At 34.6% G+C, this 19,373-nt stretch overlaps 1 protein-coding gene across 2 annotated transcripts in view; it reads right to left on the bottom strand.

Moving 5' to 3' along the window:
• The window catches only part of PCNX1 (pecanex 1), a gene marked incomplete at both ends in the record, with an annotated part of 141,965 nt that overhangs the window by 93,586 nt on the left and 29,006 nt on the right, over positions 1-19,373 (bottom strand). For both annotated transcript variants that reach the window (XM_084241226.1, XM_084241227.1), the window contains 4 exons: positions 256-345; positions 1,117-1,162; positions 4,547-4,652; positions 13,906-14,114. In XM_084241226.1, coding sequence (XP_084097352.1) covers positions 256-345; positions 1,117-1,162; positions 4,547-4,652; positions 13,906-14,114 — 451 coding nt within the window. The remainder of the gene's footprint in view (positions 1-255; positions 346-1,116; positions 1,163-4,546; positions 4,653-13,905; positions 14,115-19,373) is intronic.

Below are 19,373 nucleotides of genomic sequence, written 5' to 3'. Positions count from 1 at the left end.
CACTCTGGGACATATGCTCATAAAATTTCTCTCTCTGTTTGCTTGACAAAACATGTATAATTAAATTCCAAAAAAGCTAAATGTGCTTGTAACACTGTATTACTCTTATCCAGTAAAGCCCAATTTATTTTAAAATTTCTTAAAAATACAGTATTAAATTATTATGAAACTCTGCCACAATGTGAGCAGCACATTCCACAAACTCATCCTGGAAACCACAGCATATGATGTCCTCATGAAGGATAATGTTCTTACCTTGTTCTTCACTTCCTTCCTTACAAAGACTAGAGCTTTGGCCTAGACTTAAACTGATATCATCAGAAGTCTTAGCAGTGTCTGTATCTCCTACAAAGTTAAAAGAAACAAGTGAAGATATATTAAAAGTAACAGCTATACAATATGCCATAACAAGGAAGGACATCAAATAACATAGTAGATATCTATCAATTAGCAAAAGCAGTTTTTTACATCAATGTTACAATAATGGATGATACACTGAAATAATAAGAAGTATCACGAGTTATCAGAACACGTAATTAGTCTCATAGCACTACACACTACTACTTTAAAAAGAAGCAGTTAAAAAATGGAAATGCAAGCTATGGAACACCAACTTGAAGCAACATAAATTTCCTTGCCATGGAAAATTAGTAAGCTAAAAAATTATAGGGTAGGTACAAATTTATCTGAAATAAATTTATAGAATAAAGCCATGTATAATACATTTAGAAAAAAATTGTTCTCTTTTTAGTCTCTTATTTGTAGGCAATTTAAAGGTTTCATATTAATTTACTTAGTTTTCTATAAACCTTCCAAAATCCATCAAAGTATTTTCCTTCAAAGCAAGGATCTTATAGATTAAATCTTACAATTGGTGCAATGTAATGCAAATGGTCAAATACTTGTGTGAAATTTGGTTGATGAAAGGGGAAAAAATTAAATCAAGTGACCTTTAATATTAGATACATGATTTTAATCCACAAAATAATTTCAAGAACAATTTTTCATTACATTTATGTGTGTGAATGAGGTGTGTGTGTAATACTCAGTTATCTTTATTACAACCAAAAATGAGGTGGAAATTCTGGGGCAACTTTCAAGTTAGATCACATCTACCTTTGATAGTTGCCGCTGTCCCAAGCCGAGAGGAACCAGATCCAATCTGAAAAAAATTAATAAAACTAATTGAAATGTTAGCAATGACATTATCAATGTAGTCTAGGAAGACTATCAAACAAAAGGATCATGTCATTAAAACACATCATTAAACACCTTTATCAATAAATAAGGAGAGCCACTGGGCATGTTACATCAGAGCCATATAACCTGTGCTAGGACACATGATCATATGTATTACAGATATACTGGACCACTGAATCTTTCTGCATGCTCAGGACTGATAAGAGCCCCCATGGCGGGATGCCTCCAATCCCAAACAAGCTGTGCCATATAATTGTTACTTGTTATATTACATCATGATATGTTCATGTCACAAACAAAAGCGAAACTGGGTGTTGCATGTATCTGAAATAAATTTAGACTTATCAGGGCACATGGGGGAAGGTTTGAAGACAAAGTGACAAAACATATTAATATATGCTACAAAGAAAAACTTAAATATTACTGTCAAATAATGTATCAATTAAAAAGTACTTCTCTGTAGACTCATAACATATTTGAAAAGAATAAAAAAAACTCAAACAAAAATAGCACAAACCATAAACAGAACATAAGCCTTTTTAGTATACTTATATTTAAGTATACTAACATGCCTCTAAAATTTCAGTCACATTTATTTTACTAGCATAAAAATCATATAGATAAATACTACAAATTCTATGAACACAATAAGGAAACCAAGTGGAACAACATGACAGTTACTAAATTAACAAAGCTTAGGAACTCTGTATGTAACTGATTTCAGTGAATACAAGACAACAGTCAAGTAATTTTAGTATCCTACAATAGAAGTTAAGAACAGTCATATAATATTTTCATATTTTACAAATGATCCCTTTCACTGATTTAAAAGGCGTATACAAGAAATCTGCTCAAAATATAGGTTAATATTGACTTTGAAGGGGCACCTGGGGCTTTCTTGATCTGAATGGCAATTAAACGAGCATAGACTTATGTAAAAATCCACCAAGCTATACATTTAAGATGTGTATATTATGTTGTACAAAAGTTGTATGTCAGAGAAAAAGAAGTGAAAATAAGCATATGCATACAGGTTAAAATGACTAATTCCCTTGATGTAGGCAGTAAAATAAAGGTTTTGTAATATTTTTGAACTGTTTATTAAACTTGTTCTTGAGGAAGCTGGTTTTTCCTAATTTGTTTTCAATTAGCCATAAAAGGCACTGCAACTAGACAGGGGGAAAAAAGGTCAAAAGAGAATTGATAACAAGAGCTGAGATTATCACTTTCAAGGAGCTCACCAACAGTACAGAATTTTCACCAATTACGGTATGTGCAGCAAGTGTAGCAATAACGATGTGAAGCACTTCCTCTGTTACAAAACCTATGAAACTAAGACACCAAATTCAAGTTCCACAATAGCCTCTAGTATTTGCCCATTTTTACTCAAGAGTTAATATTTTAAGGAAAACCAAATTAGGTATACTGGGCACTTATATATACAGATACTCTTTAATTATATTCAGAATGGGACTCCCTCTCTGAAACAAGTAGGGCAAGTTCCAATAGACAAATGCCAAGGACAGAGTTTCCAAAGGTAGCTGGCTACTTGCTGTGTCCCTTTACCTGTCTCACTGAAAAAATGAAAAAAAGGTATGGCTCTTCAAAAGAGAACTGGGAAAATATAGGCTTACTCCCCAGGGTATCTGACATTGCTGACATTTTCCAATAAGAAGAAAGGCCGTGGCTAATAAAGAATAGAAAGCATGCATCCATATTTAAGAACTAAGTCACTTCACTCCATAAAAATAGACCAAGATAAGCACAAGGCCAACAAAAACCGGACCAAGGATAGAAAGTGTTCTTCAAATCAGCATTGCAAAATCTGAAACTTAGAAAGTATCAACCTAATTAAAATGTCACAGTCCTTTTTCCCAATGTACTTTAAAAAAAATTAAAAAACATCTCTGACACTTCCCATTCCATCTGCTTGTTATGGAAAGAAGACAAATTTAAAATTTATTTATTCTATACTACATGCCATCACAACTGAAATTTATCAAAAATTCACCCACGTGAAATACAATTCCAATGGAGGCAAATCTTCCATTAAAGTATATTAGGAGACAAGATTCTATTTAGGATTTTGATTCACAGAATATGGTGTTTTGCATAATACTGTTCATGCTGGGCTAGGAAGAGAATACTGAGGGGCAGAGTTAGGAAAATTAGGTATGCTACTTACTGATTAGTTAACTGAGAGTTAAGTCTGATTCCACCTCAGATTCTTATTATCTATATAGATAAGGACAATTAACAATCATTAACTGAAAGTCACACATGAGACAGTATATTAGATTGCGGGGCAAAGAGGAAAATCTACTCTTGTAGACTTTTATAAATTGCCACATATCGTTATATACCAAAAAACAGTGTGCTCAATAACTACCACATAAGCGCTCCATCCACAAAAGAAAGCGGCAACATCATAACATCCTTGAAAATAGTGAGGAATGGGGGAATGGTTGAAACTAGAGTTAGGTCAGAAAACAGATGACTAAGTCTGGAACCAAAAGGAGGAATGGAGGGAAGAACAACTTCAATTCACACATGGTGCCATGTAACAACAGGAAGAAAGGAGTGAATACCCAGAAATGAGGTTCTGCCTACACCCTGATATAAATCAGCTGTGTCTTTCCCCATGTAATGAAAGGGCTGGAATTAAAATCCACAGCTATTCCAAATTATACTAGGAAAAGATCTTTAAAGCTTCTCACTAAGTTTACTGTCTTAAACTTAGAGAATTTTGCTCAAGCAAGTGATATTATCTGTTGAGAAGGCAAGCTAGAATAACTGACTTTGATTAGTGTGGCAGATGTTAAAATGAAAAAGAGAAATACAGCAGCAAAGACAAAATGAAAGTACAGCAGCAGACTTCAAATCTTGAGTTAATACTTTGAGAGTTAACTTTTAAGTTTCAGAAAGGCATTAAAACTGGCAAAGCAGATTTATATTCTAATTCAACCTCTACCATTAACAACTTGAACACTATGAGATCTTGAGGAAGTTTTTATTTTTCTTTTGCTATGCTTAAACTAAAGATAATTACAAACTTCTATACTCCTCTCATATAATGGGGATAATGTGAAGATAAATAAAACTGTGCTAGCTAGAAGCTAAGTTTTCTAGGGCATTCACCACAATGGCCTTCATCAAAACTATGCCCAGGAAATGAGCATGTAGTACATTCCCAACAAAAAAAATGTAACTTAACTAAAAATCATAATATTAACAAGAGATAATAAATGGGCAAGATGAACCTAAATACCAACTGACAAAGGTAAGAGAATACCTGAGACCATCAGGAAGAGGGAAATACACAAAATAAGGTTACACAGATTCCTACCTGGTTATTTGGATCTAGACCAGCATAAGAATTTCTTGAACTGCAACCAACTGGGGGTGTGGCCTCTCGAATGAACTCAGACATTTCAATCCCTCCACCAGGATCACTGTGGGGGAAAAAAATGAGAGAAAGAAAGTAACTGTCATGTTTAGGCTTTTTTCAAGTAACATTTTTTTATCTATAAAACCAAGAGGTTCAGATATCCAACAGGGCAAACAGCAAAAAACAAAAAAGAACAATCATCCTTCTTTTATAATCTGATAATTTAAAACATCTTAGAATCATATCACTACTTGAAAATATTTAAAACTCTCTTCCAAACTATCTACATCCAATCTAACATTAGAAACTGGCCTTAGTAATAATGATAGGATACAAAATATAGCACATATTTTATGGTAGGTGCCGTAAAACCACTCCAGCAAAGAAATGAGCTGCTTTTTGTTTCCCAAGAGCAAAGAGAGGGCCTCCCCTGGTGGTGCAGCGGTTGAGCGCTGGGTTGCGAAGCTGCCCGCGGCCTCTGCAGTGCCGGTTCAATCCCCGGCTGCTCCCCGGCCACCGGAGGAGGGTCCCACATGGCGCGCAGACCTCTCCTGCCGCCCGCTGCTCCCCTCAGCAGTGTACTTCGGTCCTTCTGCCTGCTCTGCTCCCCGCTCTGGCTCTGGTGAATTCTTTCACCCTCCCGCGCTTCTGACTGTACCCAGTGCTTGTATAAATAAATAAATAAATGTAAAAAAAAAATATGTATTTAAAAAAAAAAAAAAAAAAAAAAGAGCAAAGAGAAATTGGTCAATTGTAAACACAGAAAGTAATCAAACCTTAACACTACCTGATCTCTCCAAGAGCAGTCTAAGCCACGTGACACAATGACGAGCACACAAGAGAACAGTCCTCCCAGTCAAGCTACTACTTATAGCTATGTTTTTTCAAATTAACAGAATTTAACTGGGATACTAACTCTTTTTACAAAATTGGAAACTTAAGATTTTAGATTGTGTGTATTAAATTAGAAATCTTAAGTTAAAAGTATAAAATGATGCTATATAGTAACAACAGGTATTAGAAAGACAAAAGAGAAACAAGAATATACTAGGTTCAAAGAACTGAAGTTGCTCACATATAGTATTTAAAGATAATGGGATCACAAAATTAGGGAAAAGGATCACACCAAATCTCAAAAAACTTAGAGTAACTCTAGAATAAGGATCCTTAGAAATGTAATTTTTTTAATAATTCATATCTGAAAGTTGTAACACTGCTTTTTGCCCAGTTTTTCATTCATGCTACCTGGTATACAGAACAAGTACTCAAAATTTTTAGCTATTACCATCAAGGATATAAGCTCTAACATTATATCTGGACATTACAGTGGATACTATAAATATAAACTGTCTTGCCATCTAGCCTAGTTATCAACAACAACAAAAAGCAATCCCAAATTCTTCTGGTGAACTACCTTATCCCAAACTCTCACATGGTTTTGGATAATATTCACCTCGCCCTCAGGTTTAGGGGAGCTCTGCTGACCAAAGTCAATCCACATAACCAATCTCTCAGTCACTGACATTAGTTCTAGAACAAACACATGACCTAACTTTGGCTAGCATGAATCAGAGCAGGGGTACTCTATTGTCGAAAGAGGAAGTTTCTCTAAATCTGTTATTCTAATGGGGAGAACAAAAACTTTATATATATAAAGGGAAGAGCCTGTAAGAAGCCATCAAAAAAAAAAAAAAAAAAAAAAAAAAGGCGCACACAGCCTGGTAAGGGAATCAGGGTAATGAGGTTATTTAAAATTCTGTATCTTGCCACATTTGAAGACATTCCTTCCACAGACTTTTCAGTAATGTGAGTCATAAATTCCCTTAAGCCTATTTTGGGTGGGGTATTCTGACAGTTAGACTCAAAATTAGAGGCAAAATAGGATTTCTTACAAGTATACCTTCCATTACTAGTGTGTTTATTGTTAATAGTCTCATAACTATTAAATGCTTGCTTAAGGGGTTCCTAACTCTGCATCACTGGCTCTAGTTAGCTAACTAGTGCTCAATAATGAAAATTAGCTTTCTAATTTGCTACCCATTTATAAAAAGAAAATATACTGGAACTCAGTTACAAATTTGATGGCCAATTCAATATACAAATGTCCACGTGTGAAAAAGTGGAACATACCAGTTTGTTAATCTCCTACGTATTAACTCATACAGGCTACATACGTCAGATGACAAATATATATTTTTTTGCAAAATCTTACACACACACACAAAGATGGCTATCACCATACTGAATTAGCGATGACTAATAACCAGAAATATTACTGTTAGCTCCACTAAAACACATTCTCTAAGTCAGATTTCTCAAAAATCAGAAGCCCAAGAAGTAAGGTGAAGTCTAAGGTATAAAATATTCAATACTACAGAAAGAAAGAGAGCCTTCTCCTTGCCTGGTATCTATATACATCAGTTGACTGAAAATTCACTATCAGACAATTTATGTCTAAATTTTGCAATTCAACAGTCTATTGTGTTCCTGAAGTTACTATGCAATTGTTACCAATCTCACAGTATTTTTATCACCTCAAAAACAAACCCTTTGAGCCATTACCTCACCAATCTTCTCATCCATCACCTCCTTCTCACTTCTCCAGTCCTAAAGCAACCACTAATTTACTCATTTTCTCTATACATTTGCCAATTCTAGATATTTCATATAAGTGGAATCATATAATGTGTGGTCTTTTGTGACTGGCTTTTTTCACTCAGCACAATGTTTTCAAGGTTCATCCACATTGTAGCATGTATCAGTGTTTCATATCTTTTTAATGGTTAAATGATAGTCCATTGTATGGCTACAACTCATTTTGTTCATCCATTCATCACTAAATAGAAAATCTAGTTTTATGCATCACTTCTGATAGTAAGCCCAAATGATTACAATCTAAAATTTATTAAGAATAAAAACAAATTATTTATTTATAAATATTAAATATTTATTAGATTCTAGTCATAGGGGCATGTGCTTCGTTTGCATTTTCTCATTGAATCGTCTCTAAAATCTGTAATACATATGTAATACATACATCTTCATTTAACTGCACAATGTGGCCAAGCAGGTGTTCTAAGAACCAGCACTGAGAGGGCCCAGGGGAGTTATCTGTAGTTATCTGTATCCTTATTTTACAGATAACTAAAAACCAAAAGGTATGAAAATTTGCCTAACTTCTGAGAGGAATGTATAACATAAACTGAGTGACTGGTATACAGAGGTCATGTAGGTACTCGACACCTAACAATGTATCATCACATCTATTTTTTCTTCCCCTCTCCCGGTATTTAGCTGTTAACTAAAATTTCGTGGGATCAAAGCCCTCCAATCTAGTAAGGATTTAGCTTAATTAAAGTGGTCGATTTGCATTCAATTGATGTTGGATAGAGTCTTGCAATCCTTAGTTCTCAGGAGTTAAGTAAATTGTACTTGCTTAGGGCTTTGAAGGCCCTTGGTCTGGCGTAACCTAAACCAGGCCCTTGGTCTGGTGTAATCCCACTCTGGAATGTAGATACCACAACCTTAAGGGCTGAGACAAGATTTGAACACCAAGTCTATACAACTCCAAAGCACACTAAGACACCATTCTTACTTTTAATAAATAGGCACTGTCATTCTCTTCCTAGTTCAAATTCAAATGTAAACACTATTATTGAGAGCAGTACTTAGCCTCAGTACTACTGATACTTTGGGGCATATATTCATTGATTGTGGAAGACCACCCTGTGCACTGTAGGATGATCTAGAACTAGTGCTCATTGGTGAACACTGAGTGGGAAGGGGGTATTAAGGGAACAAAAAAGGAGGGGGTAAAAGGGACTAAAGAAGTAAAAAATAGATTTTAAAAAAGGAACATTTCTGTACTTCTATCTTCTCCACAAATTCAGAAGTAGAGCTTTTAGTTAGATGTTGGTGTTCTAAATGTAAACATATAGCATTAGCTAAAAATATTACTCAGTAAAATTTTCTTTATTAACAAGACTTGCAGATTACCAGCAATGAAGATTTCAGCACATACCTGGAAAGTATAGTGGTTTACAATTCTCACAGAAGCAAACTGGTCTACTGCAGTAAGCAATACACCAAACTCAGGGAATCTCTACCTTTATGCCTTAATTTCCCCATCTGTTAAAAAAAAAAATACCAGGTACAGGGAAAGGCAGAAAAGCAAAAGGGGTCTAGCCTGAATTACAAAGGAGAGTTCACTAATTTGTTGACTACTAGTATTATTAACTGCTCAGGTTTTAGTCAGAAACCTCACAGGACTATTATAATACTAAATTTACAAATCTAATCTAGATTACAATAATGTTCATAATAATATGAATAGCTAAAAACAAAGTCCCTAAAAGGAAGTTTATTCTCAAAAAAGCTTAGCCTAAAGTTCACCTATATTTAGTTCATATGGATCCATAATTTACATGAAAAACAGAAAATGTGGTGTCTCCAAAATAGTTGTTTTCAAATCCTAAAACGTAGTACATTAATTTCCTCTCCCAAAACATTACAAATGTAATACAAACAGTAGTGACTTTTTCTTCAAGACTTAAATCTTTTGAGCTGCTGCACCAAAGTCAGTGAAAACCATAAGGCTCACGCAGCCCTACTATATTCATTCATGCATGCAACAAATTGATAGCTATACTGTACTAAGTACAGTAAATAGCTCTGAAAATGAAAGTATTCATTTTCCTCATCATTTCTTTTCCCCAGAACAAAAACTGAAATTCACAAATAGGAAGGTAGGGGAAAGGCGATGTCAAAAGCAAAACCTACAACAAAGATCTGATTTAATGACAAAACTTAAAAACACTCTCTTTAAGATTAGAAAAAACGAAGCTGTACACCAACACTACTTCAATTTAACCATGTGCTAGAAGTTAGAGCCAATGAAAAAGTTAAACAAGAAGTATAAAACTAGAAAGGAAGAAATAAAACTGTCATCATTTACAGAAAATCAAGAAATAAACTTTAAAATTGCATCACCGATAAGGAAGTGTAATAAGACTACTAGATACAAAAAAAAAAAAAACCACTACATTTAAAGGGAGGAAAAAATGGAAACAGCACTTATTTTAAAAAAAATTTATAACAGAAAAAGTATAAAATAATTTGGAATACTTAACAAAAGTGATGCAAGCTTTTTAATTGAGAAATAAATCTTTACTGAAAGACACTTATTGATTATAAACAGAGGAATCTACATATGCAATGTAATTATCAAAAAAAAACCTAAGTTCTTGTAGACTTTTCCCAGCAATTTACATTAAAGAACCAAGACTAACAAAGAACACTTCTGAAAAAGAACAAGGTGGGAGGTTTGCCCCACCGAATATCAAAGCAATTAGGATAGCGTGGTAATGGCACAGGAAAAGACAACTAGAACAACAGAAGAGAGAGCCAGAAACACACCCACCAAGACAAAGAGAGTGCTGCAGATCATCGAGGAAAAGAGTTTGTTTAACAGTAAACCAGTTATTAATAAAGAAAAAAGTCTCCAATTCCTATGTGACACTACATATTTAAATAATTTCAGGTAGAAAAGAAATGTAAAAACAAGGAAAACAAACTTTAAAAATACAATACAGGAGACTATCCTTCTGGTCTCCATGTAGGAATTAATTTCTTAGACAAGACACAAAAATGCTAATTACAAAAAACTATTAACTTTCATTATATTAAATTTAAAAGTGTCTGATAATCATAAGAAACCTTAAGGATAGCAAAATGACAAGGCACAAAAAAACTGGAAAAGATGTCTGTATTGTATATAACCAAAAAATGAGTAATGTCATGGTTAGAAATAATCCTATTAATAAGAAAAAGATAAATTCAAAGAAAAATGAAACAAGGTGTGAACAGACATTGAAAAGAGCAATCAGAAGGTTTAACTAAAAATCACAATGAGTCTCATTTAATGCCTACCTGAATGGCAAATTTTTAGAGCTTACTAATGTCAAAAACTGAGGCTGCAGAACAATAACTTTTTTTTTTAATACACTAATGGTGAGAGTACAAATTAGTACAATCATTTTGGTGAATAGCTTGGAATTACCTAATAAAACTGAACATGAAAAATACCTATGGACCAGCTTAAATATACACATGTATACTAAGATGCACACAATAATATGCTATCAGAGCAAAACAAAAACAAAAACAAAAACAAAAAAAAAACTGAATGGCTATCAATAGAAGAACGGATAAATTGAAGTTTATTCCTAAAGTAGTACACACACAACTGTAAATATAAACAATTGATAGCTATAAGCACCAACAGGGGTAACTCTATAAAATACAATAGTCTGCACAAAAAAAGCTCTTCACATAGAAATAACACAGTATGATTCTCCTTAGGATGTCCTAAAGCAGACAAATTAAATAACGCAAATTTAGGAATAGCTATAATGACTATGTAACGCTAAAGAAAAGCCAGGGAATTAATAATACAAATTTCAAGTGACCAGACCTGAAGGAAAAAGTACAGAATGAAATGGGAAAGAAGTGCATGAAGAGATTTCATAATGCTATATGGAGAGTAATTAAGTACTAACTTGGTTACTATTTTCTAAATTATAAATATAAATGATGTTTTGGAAAGGTACTATCCTTCACAATAAAATAATTTTACACTAAAAGAAAATGGAAAATGACCAAATAATTAAAAATATACATGTAATATATATAATAACCAGAAATAATATGGACTAATAGTTCTAAGTACTTTACATATACTATCTCATTTATTTTTGTAATAATCCTACTAGAGAAAATAATAAGTACTATTATTTGCCTCATCACTCAGATTAAGATTCCAAGGCATAAAATGCTTAAGTCCTCCAAGGTCATACAATCAGGAAATGTCAAGCCCTGGCAGTTTAAGATCTATATTCTGTTTATATAGAGGGAGTTTTATAATAGAAACAGACTTAAGAAATATGCAGAAATCATTGAAAAACTAAGATTTTCAAGACAGAAAAGTCAATTAAATAAATAAATATGAACACCATGTATCTGGATGAGACCCCCCCCCTATTTAAAAAGTTGCATTCTCCCCAAATTTAATACAATTATTGTCAAAATTATAATGAAATTTTCTGGAAGATGAACACACAAAGGGACATTGCACAAAAAGCTAAGTATATTCATAAGAATATTACAGATAATATTGAAAGAAAAAATTGAAAAGGGCTCACTTTACTATTAAACATACTGTTAAGTCATAAAATATTAAGTTACAAAAAAGAAATGGAGTTCAATGGAGCAGAAGAAGAAGAAAAAAAGCCCCCAAACTGACATAAGTATATTTAAGTATGCTACAAGAAAAAGAAATCATTTAAAATAATGGGGTGGAGGGTAGTGAGGGAGGAAATGCAATATTTACTTAGTAGTGTTGGGACTATGAAGCCTTAAAAAAACTACTTAGAGGTGGCCTCCCTGATGGCGCAAGTAAGCACTGCACTATGAAGCAATCCGCAGCCTCTAAAACACGGGTTCGATACCCGACCAGCCAGGGAGATACCCACTTGGCACAGCAGACCTCTCCTGTCTAGCCCGCTGCTCCCCTCAGCAGCATATTTCTGTCAGTCTGCCTGTTCTGTTCCCCATCCTGTTTCTGGTGGATTCTCCCACCCTCCTACCCCCACATCTCTGGCCTGTACCCCAGCTCTTGTATGCATAAATAAATAAATCTTTAAAAAGAAAAAAACTACTTAGAATATTTTCAGGTTGACTACAATCTGAAGAGTAAAAAAAATAACATGATGAAAATACTGAAAGTAAATACAGGTGAATATTTATATAATTTGGGAGAAGAAAATAATCTCAAAAAACTTGATATCAAAGGTAGAACTAATAAACATTCATAGAATAGGCTACATGAAAATAGTGACATGAAAAAATAAAATGCCATAAAGTATGCGACAAAAATACATATTAACTAATATCCTTCATAAATATCTTCTCCAAATCTATAGCAAAAAACTAATCACCAACAAATATTTAATTCATAAAGTAACAAAATTGGCAATAACATGAGACAAATATCCCTATTTCGCCAGTAGTCAAAAAACTGAAATTTTAAACAAATTATCTGTCATAGTTTTGCCTAAATACTAAATATTCTGTGTTGTCAAAAGCGCAAAGCAGAAGTCCTCAAACCACTAATCACAGTATAAAACATAAAATCTTTGGAATCTATCACTGCACTTTATATTGAAAAACTTTTTTTTTAAGATTTATTTTTATTTATTTATTTATTCATTTATTTATTTATACAAGCACTGGGTACAGTCAGAAGCACGGGAGGGTGAGAGAATTCACCAGAGCCACAGTGGGGAGCAGAGCAGGCAGAAGGACCAAAGTACACTGCTGAGGGGAGCAGCGGGCGGCAGGAGAGGTCTGCGCGCCATGCAGGACCCTCCTCCGGTGGCCGGGTTGCAGCTGGGGATCGAACGGGCGCTGCAGAGGCTGCGGGCAGCTTCGCAACCCAGCGCTCAACCGCTGCGCCACCGGGAAGGCCCCATATTGAAAAACTTTAAAATAGCTATAGATTTCCAATAATTCTACCTCTGCAAAATAATAAAAAAAAAAAAAATCAATCACTTAAAAAAATTTTTTTAATAGAAGCATGTTTTTTATTTATGTATTTGTTTGTTTGTTTGTTTGTTTTGTTTACACATGCGCTGGGTACAGCCAGAAGCGCGGGAGGGTGAGAGAATTCACCAGAGCCGGAGTGGGGAGCAGAGCAGGCAGAAGGACTGAAGTACACTGCTGAGGGGAGCAGCGGGCGGCAGGAGAGGTCTGCGCACCATGTGGGACCCTCCTCAGGTGGCCGGGAAAGAAGCCGGGGATCGAACCGGTGCTGCAGAGGTCGCCGGCAGCTTCGCAACCCAGCGCTCAACCGCTGCGCCACCAGGGAGGCCCCAAAAATCAATCACTTAAAATTTCAACATCACAGTGATCTACCACTTAAGTTGAAAACAATTAAAATTACTAAAAATAAGATATCTAAATTATACAACAGCCACAAAGTGGAATAATGTATAACTATTCAAAGTAATACCATAGAAAATGTTTTCTATGTAAATAACTAGTATATAACTGCTATTGTTCTAACATGTTATTTTAGTAATAAAGTTAAAGATACTGCTTTAACCCTCTAAATATGCCACTTAATTTTGTTGTGGTCTAATGCTACAATGGGACGAACCACCACTGTTTAAAGCCATATAAACAAGGCAACACAATAATTGTATTATTATACACACACACCATCTACATCTTTACAATGTAAGTGACAGGATTTCTTTTACCTGGGTCCATTGCTGTCTTTTCTCCTAGTTGAACAGTTGCCTTGTTCAGCTTTGGCTCGATGATCTGTGAAGTCATTTGCATTCCTATCTACAACTTCTCCAGCATCAAGTGCTCTGTGGAGTCGATAGTTAACCATCTTCAGGACAATGAAAACAGCAGCTATCACAGGACAATAAACTGCTACTATAATCATGGAAGAAGGAAGAGCCTTTGAAAGAGAAAATAAAGATACACATTTTTAAATATTTTATATTTTATTCAATTAGAGAAATCTATAGCAAAAATAATAAACACATTAACACACAAAACAACAATTACATTAACAGCAATAACTTGTAAACGTATAACACCGCACTGTCCAATACAGTAGCTACTAGTTACAAGTGGCTAGTGAGTACCTGAATTGTGGTTAGTCTGCATGAAATGTGCCCTAAGAATAAAAGAACTTTGGGCATAAAAAGAATGTAAATATTTAAATTTCACCAAACAAAAGGTCAAGAGTCAAAACTAGCAAGCTGACCACAGAACTGAAGCATACAGCAAAGGCAGGGGAGGGATGAACACAAGGGACTATGGTGATGGTTCACTAGTGATATGGTGGTGGGAGAACTATGGGGACTACAACAATGTAAGAAAAAAATTAATATAAAATAAAAATATCTCAATTTCTATATTGATTATATGTTGAAATAATATTTAGATTATACTGGGTTATAGTATTAAAATTAATTTCACCAGCTTCTTTTCACTTCATTTCAATATGGCTATTAGAAAATTTTAAATTACATGTGGCTCACATTACACTTCCACTGGACAGCACTGGTATACAGTCCATGCCAAAAAGCTTATAATACCACTGGAGAGTTAAGGTATCACATTACATAATACATATTACATAATACATAAATGTCAAAATTGTGATCCAAATATACATAATCCTTGTTTATATGCTCTGCATAAACATTCTGTATTCTAGAAAATTGGAAGTTAAAGCTTTCGTGAGAATAACCTTAAAACTATGACTATAAAACCAGACAAGGCATGAGAGACATCCAAAAACCAAATAAGTTTTATTTAAAAATACTTGAACACTTAAAATTTGTACCCTGACCAAAAGAAGAATAAAAACAGAACCAAGCAATAAATAGACAAATTGAAATAAGCCAGCTACATCCTAGCATCAGGATTAGAGGCTCATCATACTGAGGAGTCAGTGATACAGATCTCAGTCCAGGGGTGGCAGGTTTGGAGATCACCCACCCAGAAGTTCTGGCCTCAGAGACATTGTTGGCAAAAGCACAACTGCACAGTTTTATGAGAAAAATCAGCTTGGATGTCTGTAGCTCTACAGTCTGCATGTTTTCACAAGATTCAACCTCAGTCCTCTGAGAATATGCCTCCAAAATTTGCTTGGAAATTGCTTGATATTGTAAAACTGAAACAGTCTTGGTGAAGCAGGTAAGTTTAGAACACATGATGAAAGTTTTTGGGTTTGTTTTTTTTTTTAAGGTATTTGGGAGGAAGGAAATAGGCAAGAGTATGGGGAAGTGAATCAAGTCCACAATTTAATACTATTGTTTTATGAAAGGGCAGAAAAGGTATATATCTTAAGAAGTACTGCACATTAACATGTCTAAAAAATTAAACTTGTGATCCCAATTTACAATGTCACTGATTAACTGATTTAGGCTTATAACTTTAAAATAAAAAGTATCTGAAATTTTATAAAACCCGTAAATTATCAGGTTTAGAAGAATTAAGTACTTGGAAAGATCTGTCAGTAAGTACTTAAAAATGAGAATTAAATTTATACATGCAATTTAAGTTAAAGGGATCTTAAGCTATATTTATATCCCTCAAAATATATTTGAGGTCCCTCAAAACCTCTCAAAATGATTGCTAAAACTATTAGATTTTAAAATTCTAATTTGCTTAATTCATAGCTTTAAAACTAGTACATTGTGCTGGAACAACCTTTCAAAGCAGAACACACACACACACACTCTCAAACTGACAGAAATTTCAAAGTAAACACAAGTGTAAACACATGAACACATATGCTGCTTAGAACATTTATAAATATTCTGCATGATGCCAGTTACCATAATATGTTCACATAAGAACTAGAATTCTTGGGGATCATTTAGTTCAATACCTTCATTTCCAGACACTGAGACTTGCTAATAACTGTGAATGACAGCCAAGATCACGCATCTTAATAACAAAATTAAGAAGGTTTATAATGCCTATATCACTGTTTTAGTATATACTATACCAATTCCATTTTCAAATGCAAAGTGTAAGTGAAAAATAAGTCAGAGTTCCATCATTACTCACAGTAGTCCACATTAAGATAAAAATAATTGATTACATTAAGTGGATAGAAAAAGAACAGTCTCAACATTATTCAGAATGGTAGACAAATTCAATGGGAATGTTAATGGCCCTTCCAAAGGGGAAGAGATAAAAGAGGCTACTGAATATTGAATGATCTATCACATTTGCCTCTATAAAAAGATTATGAATGTTTAAAACAGATCTAAATAAACTTACTGAGACTATTATATTGCTAAGAGTAGTAGATACTGGAGTCCCAAGAAACACATTAAAATATACACAAGCTATTTAGTAAGCACAGAATTCCTTTTTAAAAAACATAAAACAATGGAAAGGTTAAAAACAAAAATGTAATAGTCTATTTCATGATGAACAATCACAGTATCAGATGATTAGTACTTATACTTTCTATTCACACTATAAAAGTTACCTCTTTATTTCATACTACGTGGTTTAGATGCTTAAGCCCTGCCAGTAGTTACCCTTGATGTTTCTAGGTGGCAGAGGACAGCTGGACTATAACAGTTTGACTTCTCCCTTCTCCCAATAGGGGTAAAATTGCATAGACACACACATTTTCTCTACTTGTATTACTTCATTGCACTCTGCTGTTCTAGTGCAGCTGATACTAATAGCATGAAATCACGAACAGGTCATAATCCCTCCCTGTAACTGTCCCTCACTAATATTACAAGAAAATTTTAAATGGTAACTGCCTTTACATGGCTTCAGTGGCCTAGACAGGCACCTATTCTTCAGTTTTATGAAGTTGACAGTAAAAGGGCAAACCAAGTAGTATTTACTATTTCCTTTTATATTTTATTAAATTACATCTACCAATGTGCTTTCAGAGAAACTCAGAATTCTATTTAGCAACAAGCAGCAGCTCATGGGAAAGCAAATTCTTTCTTTAAAGAAAAAAAATTTTTACAAGATAAAGTTGCTTATTTCTCTATTAAAAATACAATTTTGTATCTCACTTAACCAATTCTCAACTAAAATACCTGTTTTGAATTTTTGTGGCAAGTACTTATTTATGTTCCATTAAAAAAACCCAATACTTGAAAAGTACTAGTATTTCCAAAAGGACACACCTCATCTTCATAAGTTATAATATTTTAATACAGGTGTCACCTTCAAATTAATGCTAATACAACCAAGCATATTAACTGCCCTCTGGTAATAAAAGCCAATCTCTTTTGTCTTTACATAAATGTCTACCTATACATATAAATTGCTCATAGAGAAAGGCTGGCTGTACTTCTTTCCTAGGATACCACAATGGAAAGTGGAGAATGAAGGTGTCACAGGTGGTGTAATACTGATGGACAAACAAGACTCTCATGAAATAATCAGAAAGGTCACAGCACTAGAAGCTTGGACCAAGACAAGAAGAGTCATCACTGACTTCCAGAACTTTTCAAATACATTTTAAACAACTATATATCTTATAGCTTTCATATATCAAAGGCTTATAACATTAAAACAGACAAATTAGGTATTTTTCATTTCTATTATGCTAATCAACTTCTTGGTTTTAAGTTTTGCTTATTATGTGGCCACACTCAGATATTCAGACCAGTTCAATCAGAAATCAGCTGTTTGTAACTTAAATATTAACAAAGTGGCAGAGATCACCCACAACTGGAACTACCCCCACCCTCCGACACACACACACACACACACACACACACACACTCTCTCTCACTCTCTCTCTCTCTCTCTCTCTCTCTCTCTCTCTCTTAAATCTTTTCTTTTTTTGTCTTTAAGTTTTTATTTATTTTTGCATAGAAGAACTAGGATGTAGGCCAGAGATGAGGGTGGTGAAAGGACTCACCACAGACAGAGTGAAGAGCAGAACAGGCAGATCTACTGAAATACACTGCTGAGGGGAGTAGCGGGTGGGATAGGAGAGGTCTGCTGTGCTATGTGGGTTAGCTCCCAGGCCAGGGACAGAACTCAGGCTGCCACACTACCACCACCATGGGTGACCCATGGTGGTAGTGCTGAGACTTAACCCCTATGCCACCAAAGAGGCCCTAAACAAATCTTTTAAATAATTAATGCAGGGCTTCCCCGGTGGCACAGCGGTTGAGCACTGGGTTGCGAAGCTGCCCGCAGCCTCAGCGGCGCGGGTTCGATCCCCGGCTGCTCCCCGGCCACTGGAGGAGGGTCCCACATGGCGCGCAGACCTCTCCTGCCGCCCGCTGCTCCCCTCAGCAGTGTACTTCGGTCCTTCTGCCTGCTCTGCTCCCCGCTCTGGCTCTGGTGAATTCTCTCACCCTCCCGCGCTTCTGACTGTACCCAGTGCATGTATAAACAAAACAAACAAGCAAATAAATAAATAAATAAACATGCAAAAATAAAAAATAATAATAAATAATTAATGCAAGACACCTTTTGTGCTTGTTTTTTCTCCACACAGCAATTACCTCATTTAAGGCAATGTTTACCAAGCTTTTTGACAACACAGTTTTAATGGGCATTAAGCAAACATGTGAACTGTATTATTTTAAGTAAAGATTCATCACTGTTAATTTCCTAGATGGATTAAAGACTAATGTAAAGAGTAAAACCTTAACACTTTTAGAAAAAATAAAAAATATATCTTTATGACCTTAGGATAGGGACAATTTCTTAAGTGTGATTCTCTAAGTGCACAGTACCAAAGGACTGATGAATTAAAATAACTCATTCTTAATCACAAACACTACAAATTGAAAAAAAGCACAAGCTATATACGAGAAGACATGTTAACATACATAGTTACTATGCACATGTGCACATATTTATATATGTGTGTATGTAAAACTTCAAAATCAATAACAAAAGGCAAACCAATGAAAATAAAGGACAAAAGCCAGACCTTACACAGACCAAATGACCAAATCATTTCATGACCAAATCATTTCAATAATGGATACCTAAGCAACAAGTAAAGTTCCACTTAAGGACAGATTTTTATCATACTCCTTATTCATGAGAAGTAATAAAAAAATTTAACTCTTGATTGCATATCCCTAAGAATGGCAGGAAGTATTAACAACTATCAGACAGCTTTAGATATTCAGATCAAATAGACCCCAAAATTATAGTAAGCCTCCTTACTGCAAACTGTGCTAGATGCTTT

The sequence above is a fragment of the Talpa europaea genome (genome assembly GCF_964194135.1).
Source record: "Talpa europaea genome assembly, chromosome: 8".
NCBI classification, from domain to species: domain Eukaryota; kingdom Metazoa; phylum Chordata; class Mammalia; order Eulipotyphla; family Talpidae; genus Talpa; species Talpa europaea.
The sequence above is the reverse complement of the archived record's forward strand: the minus strand, read 5'-3'. Positions and strand labels throughout refer to the sequence as shown.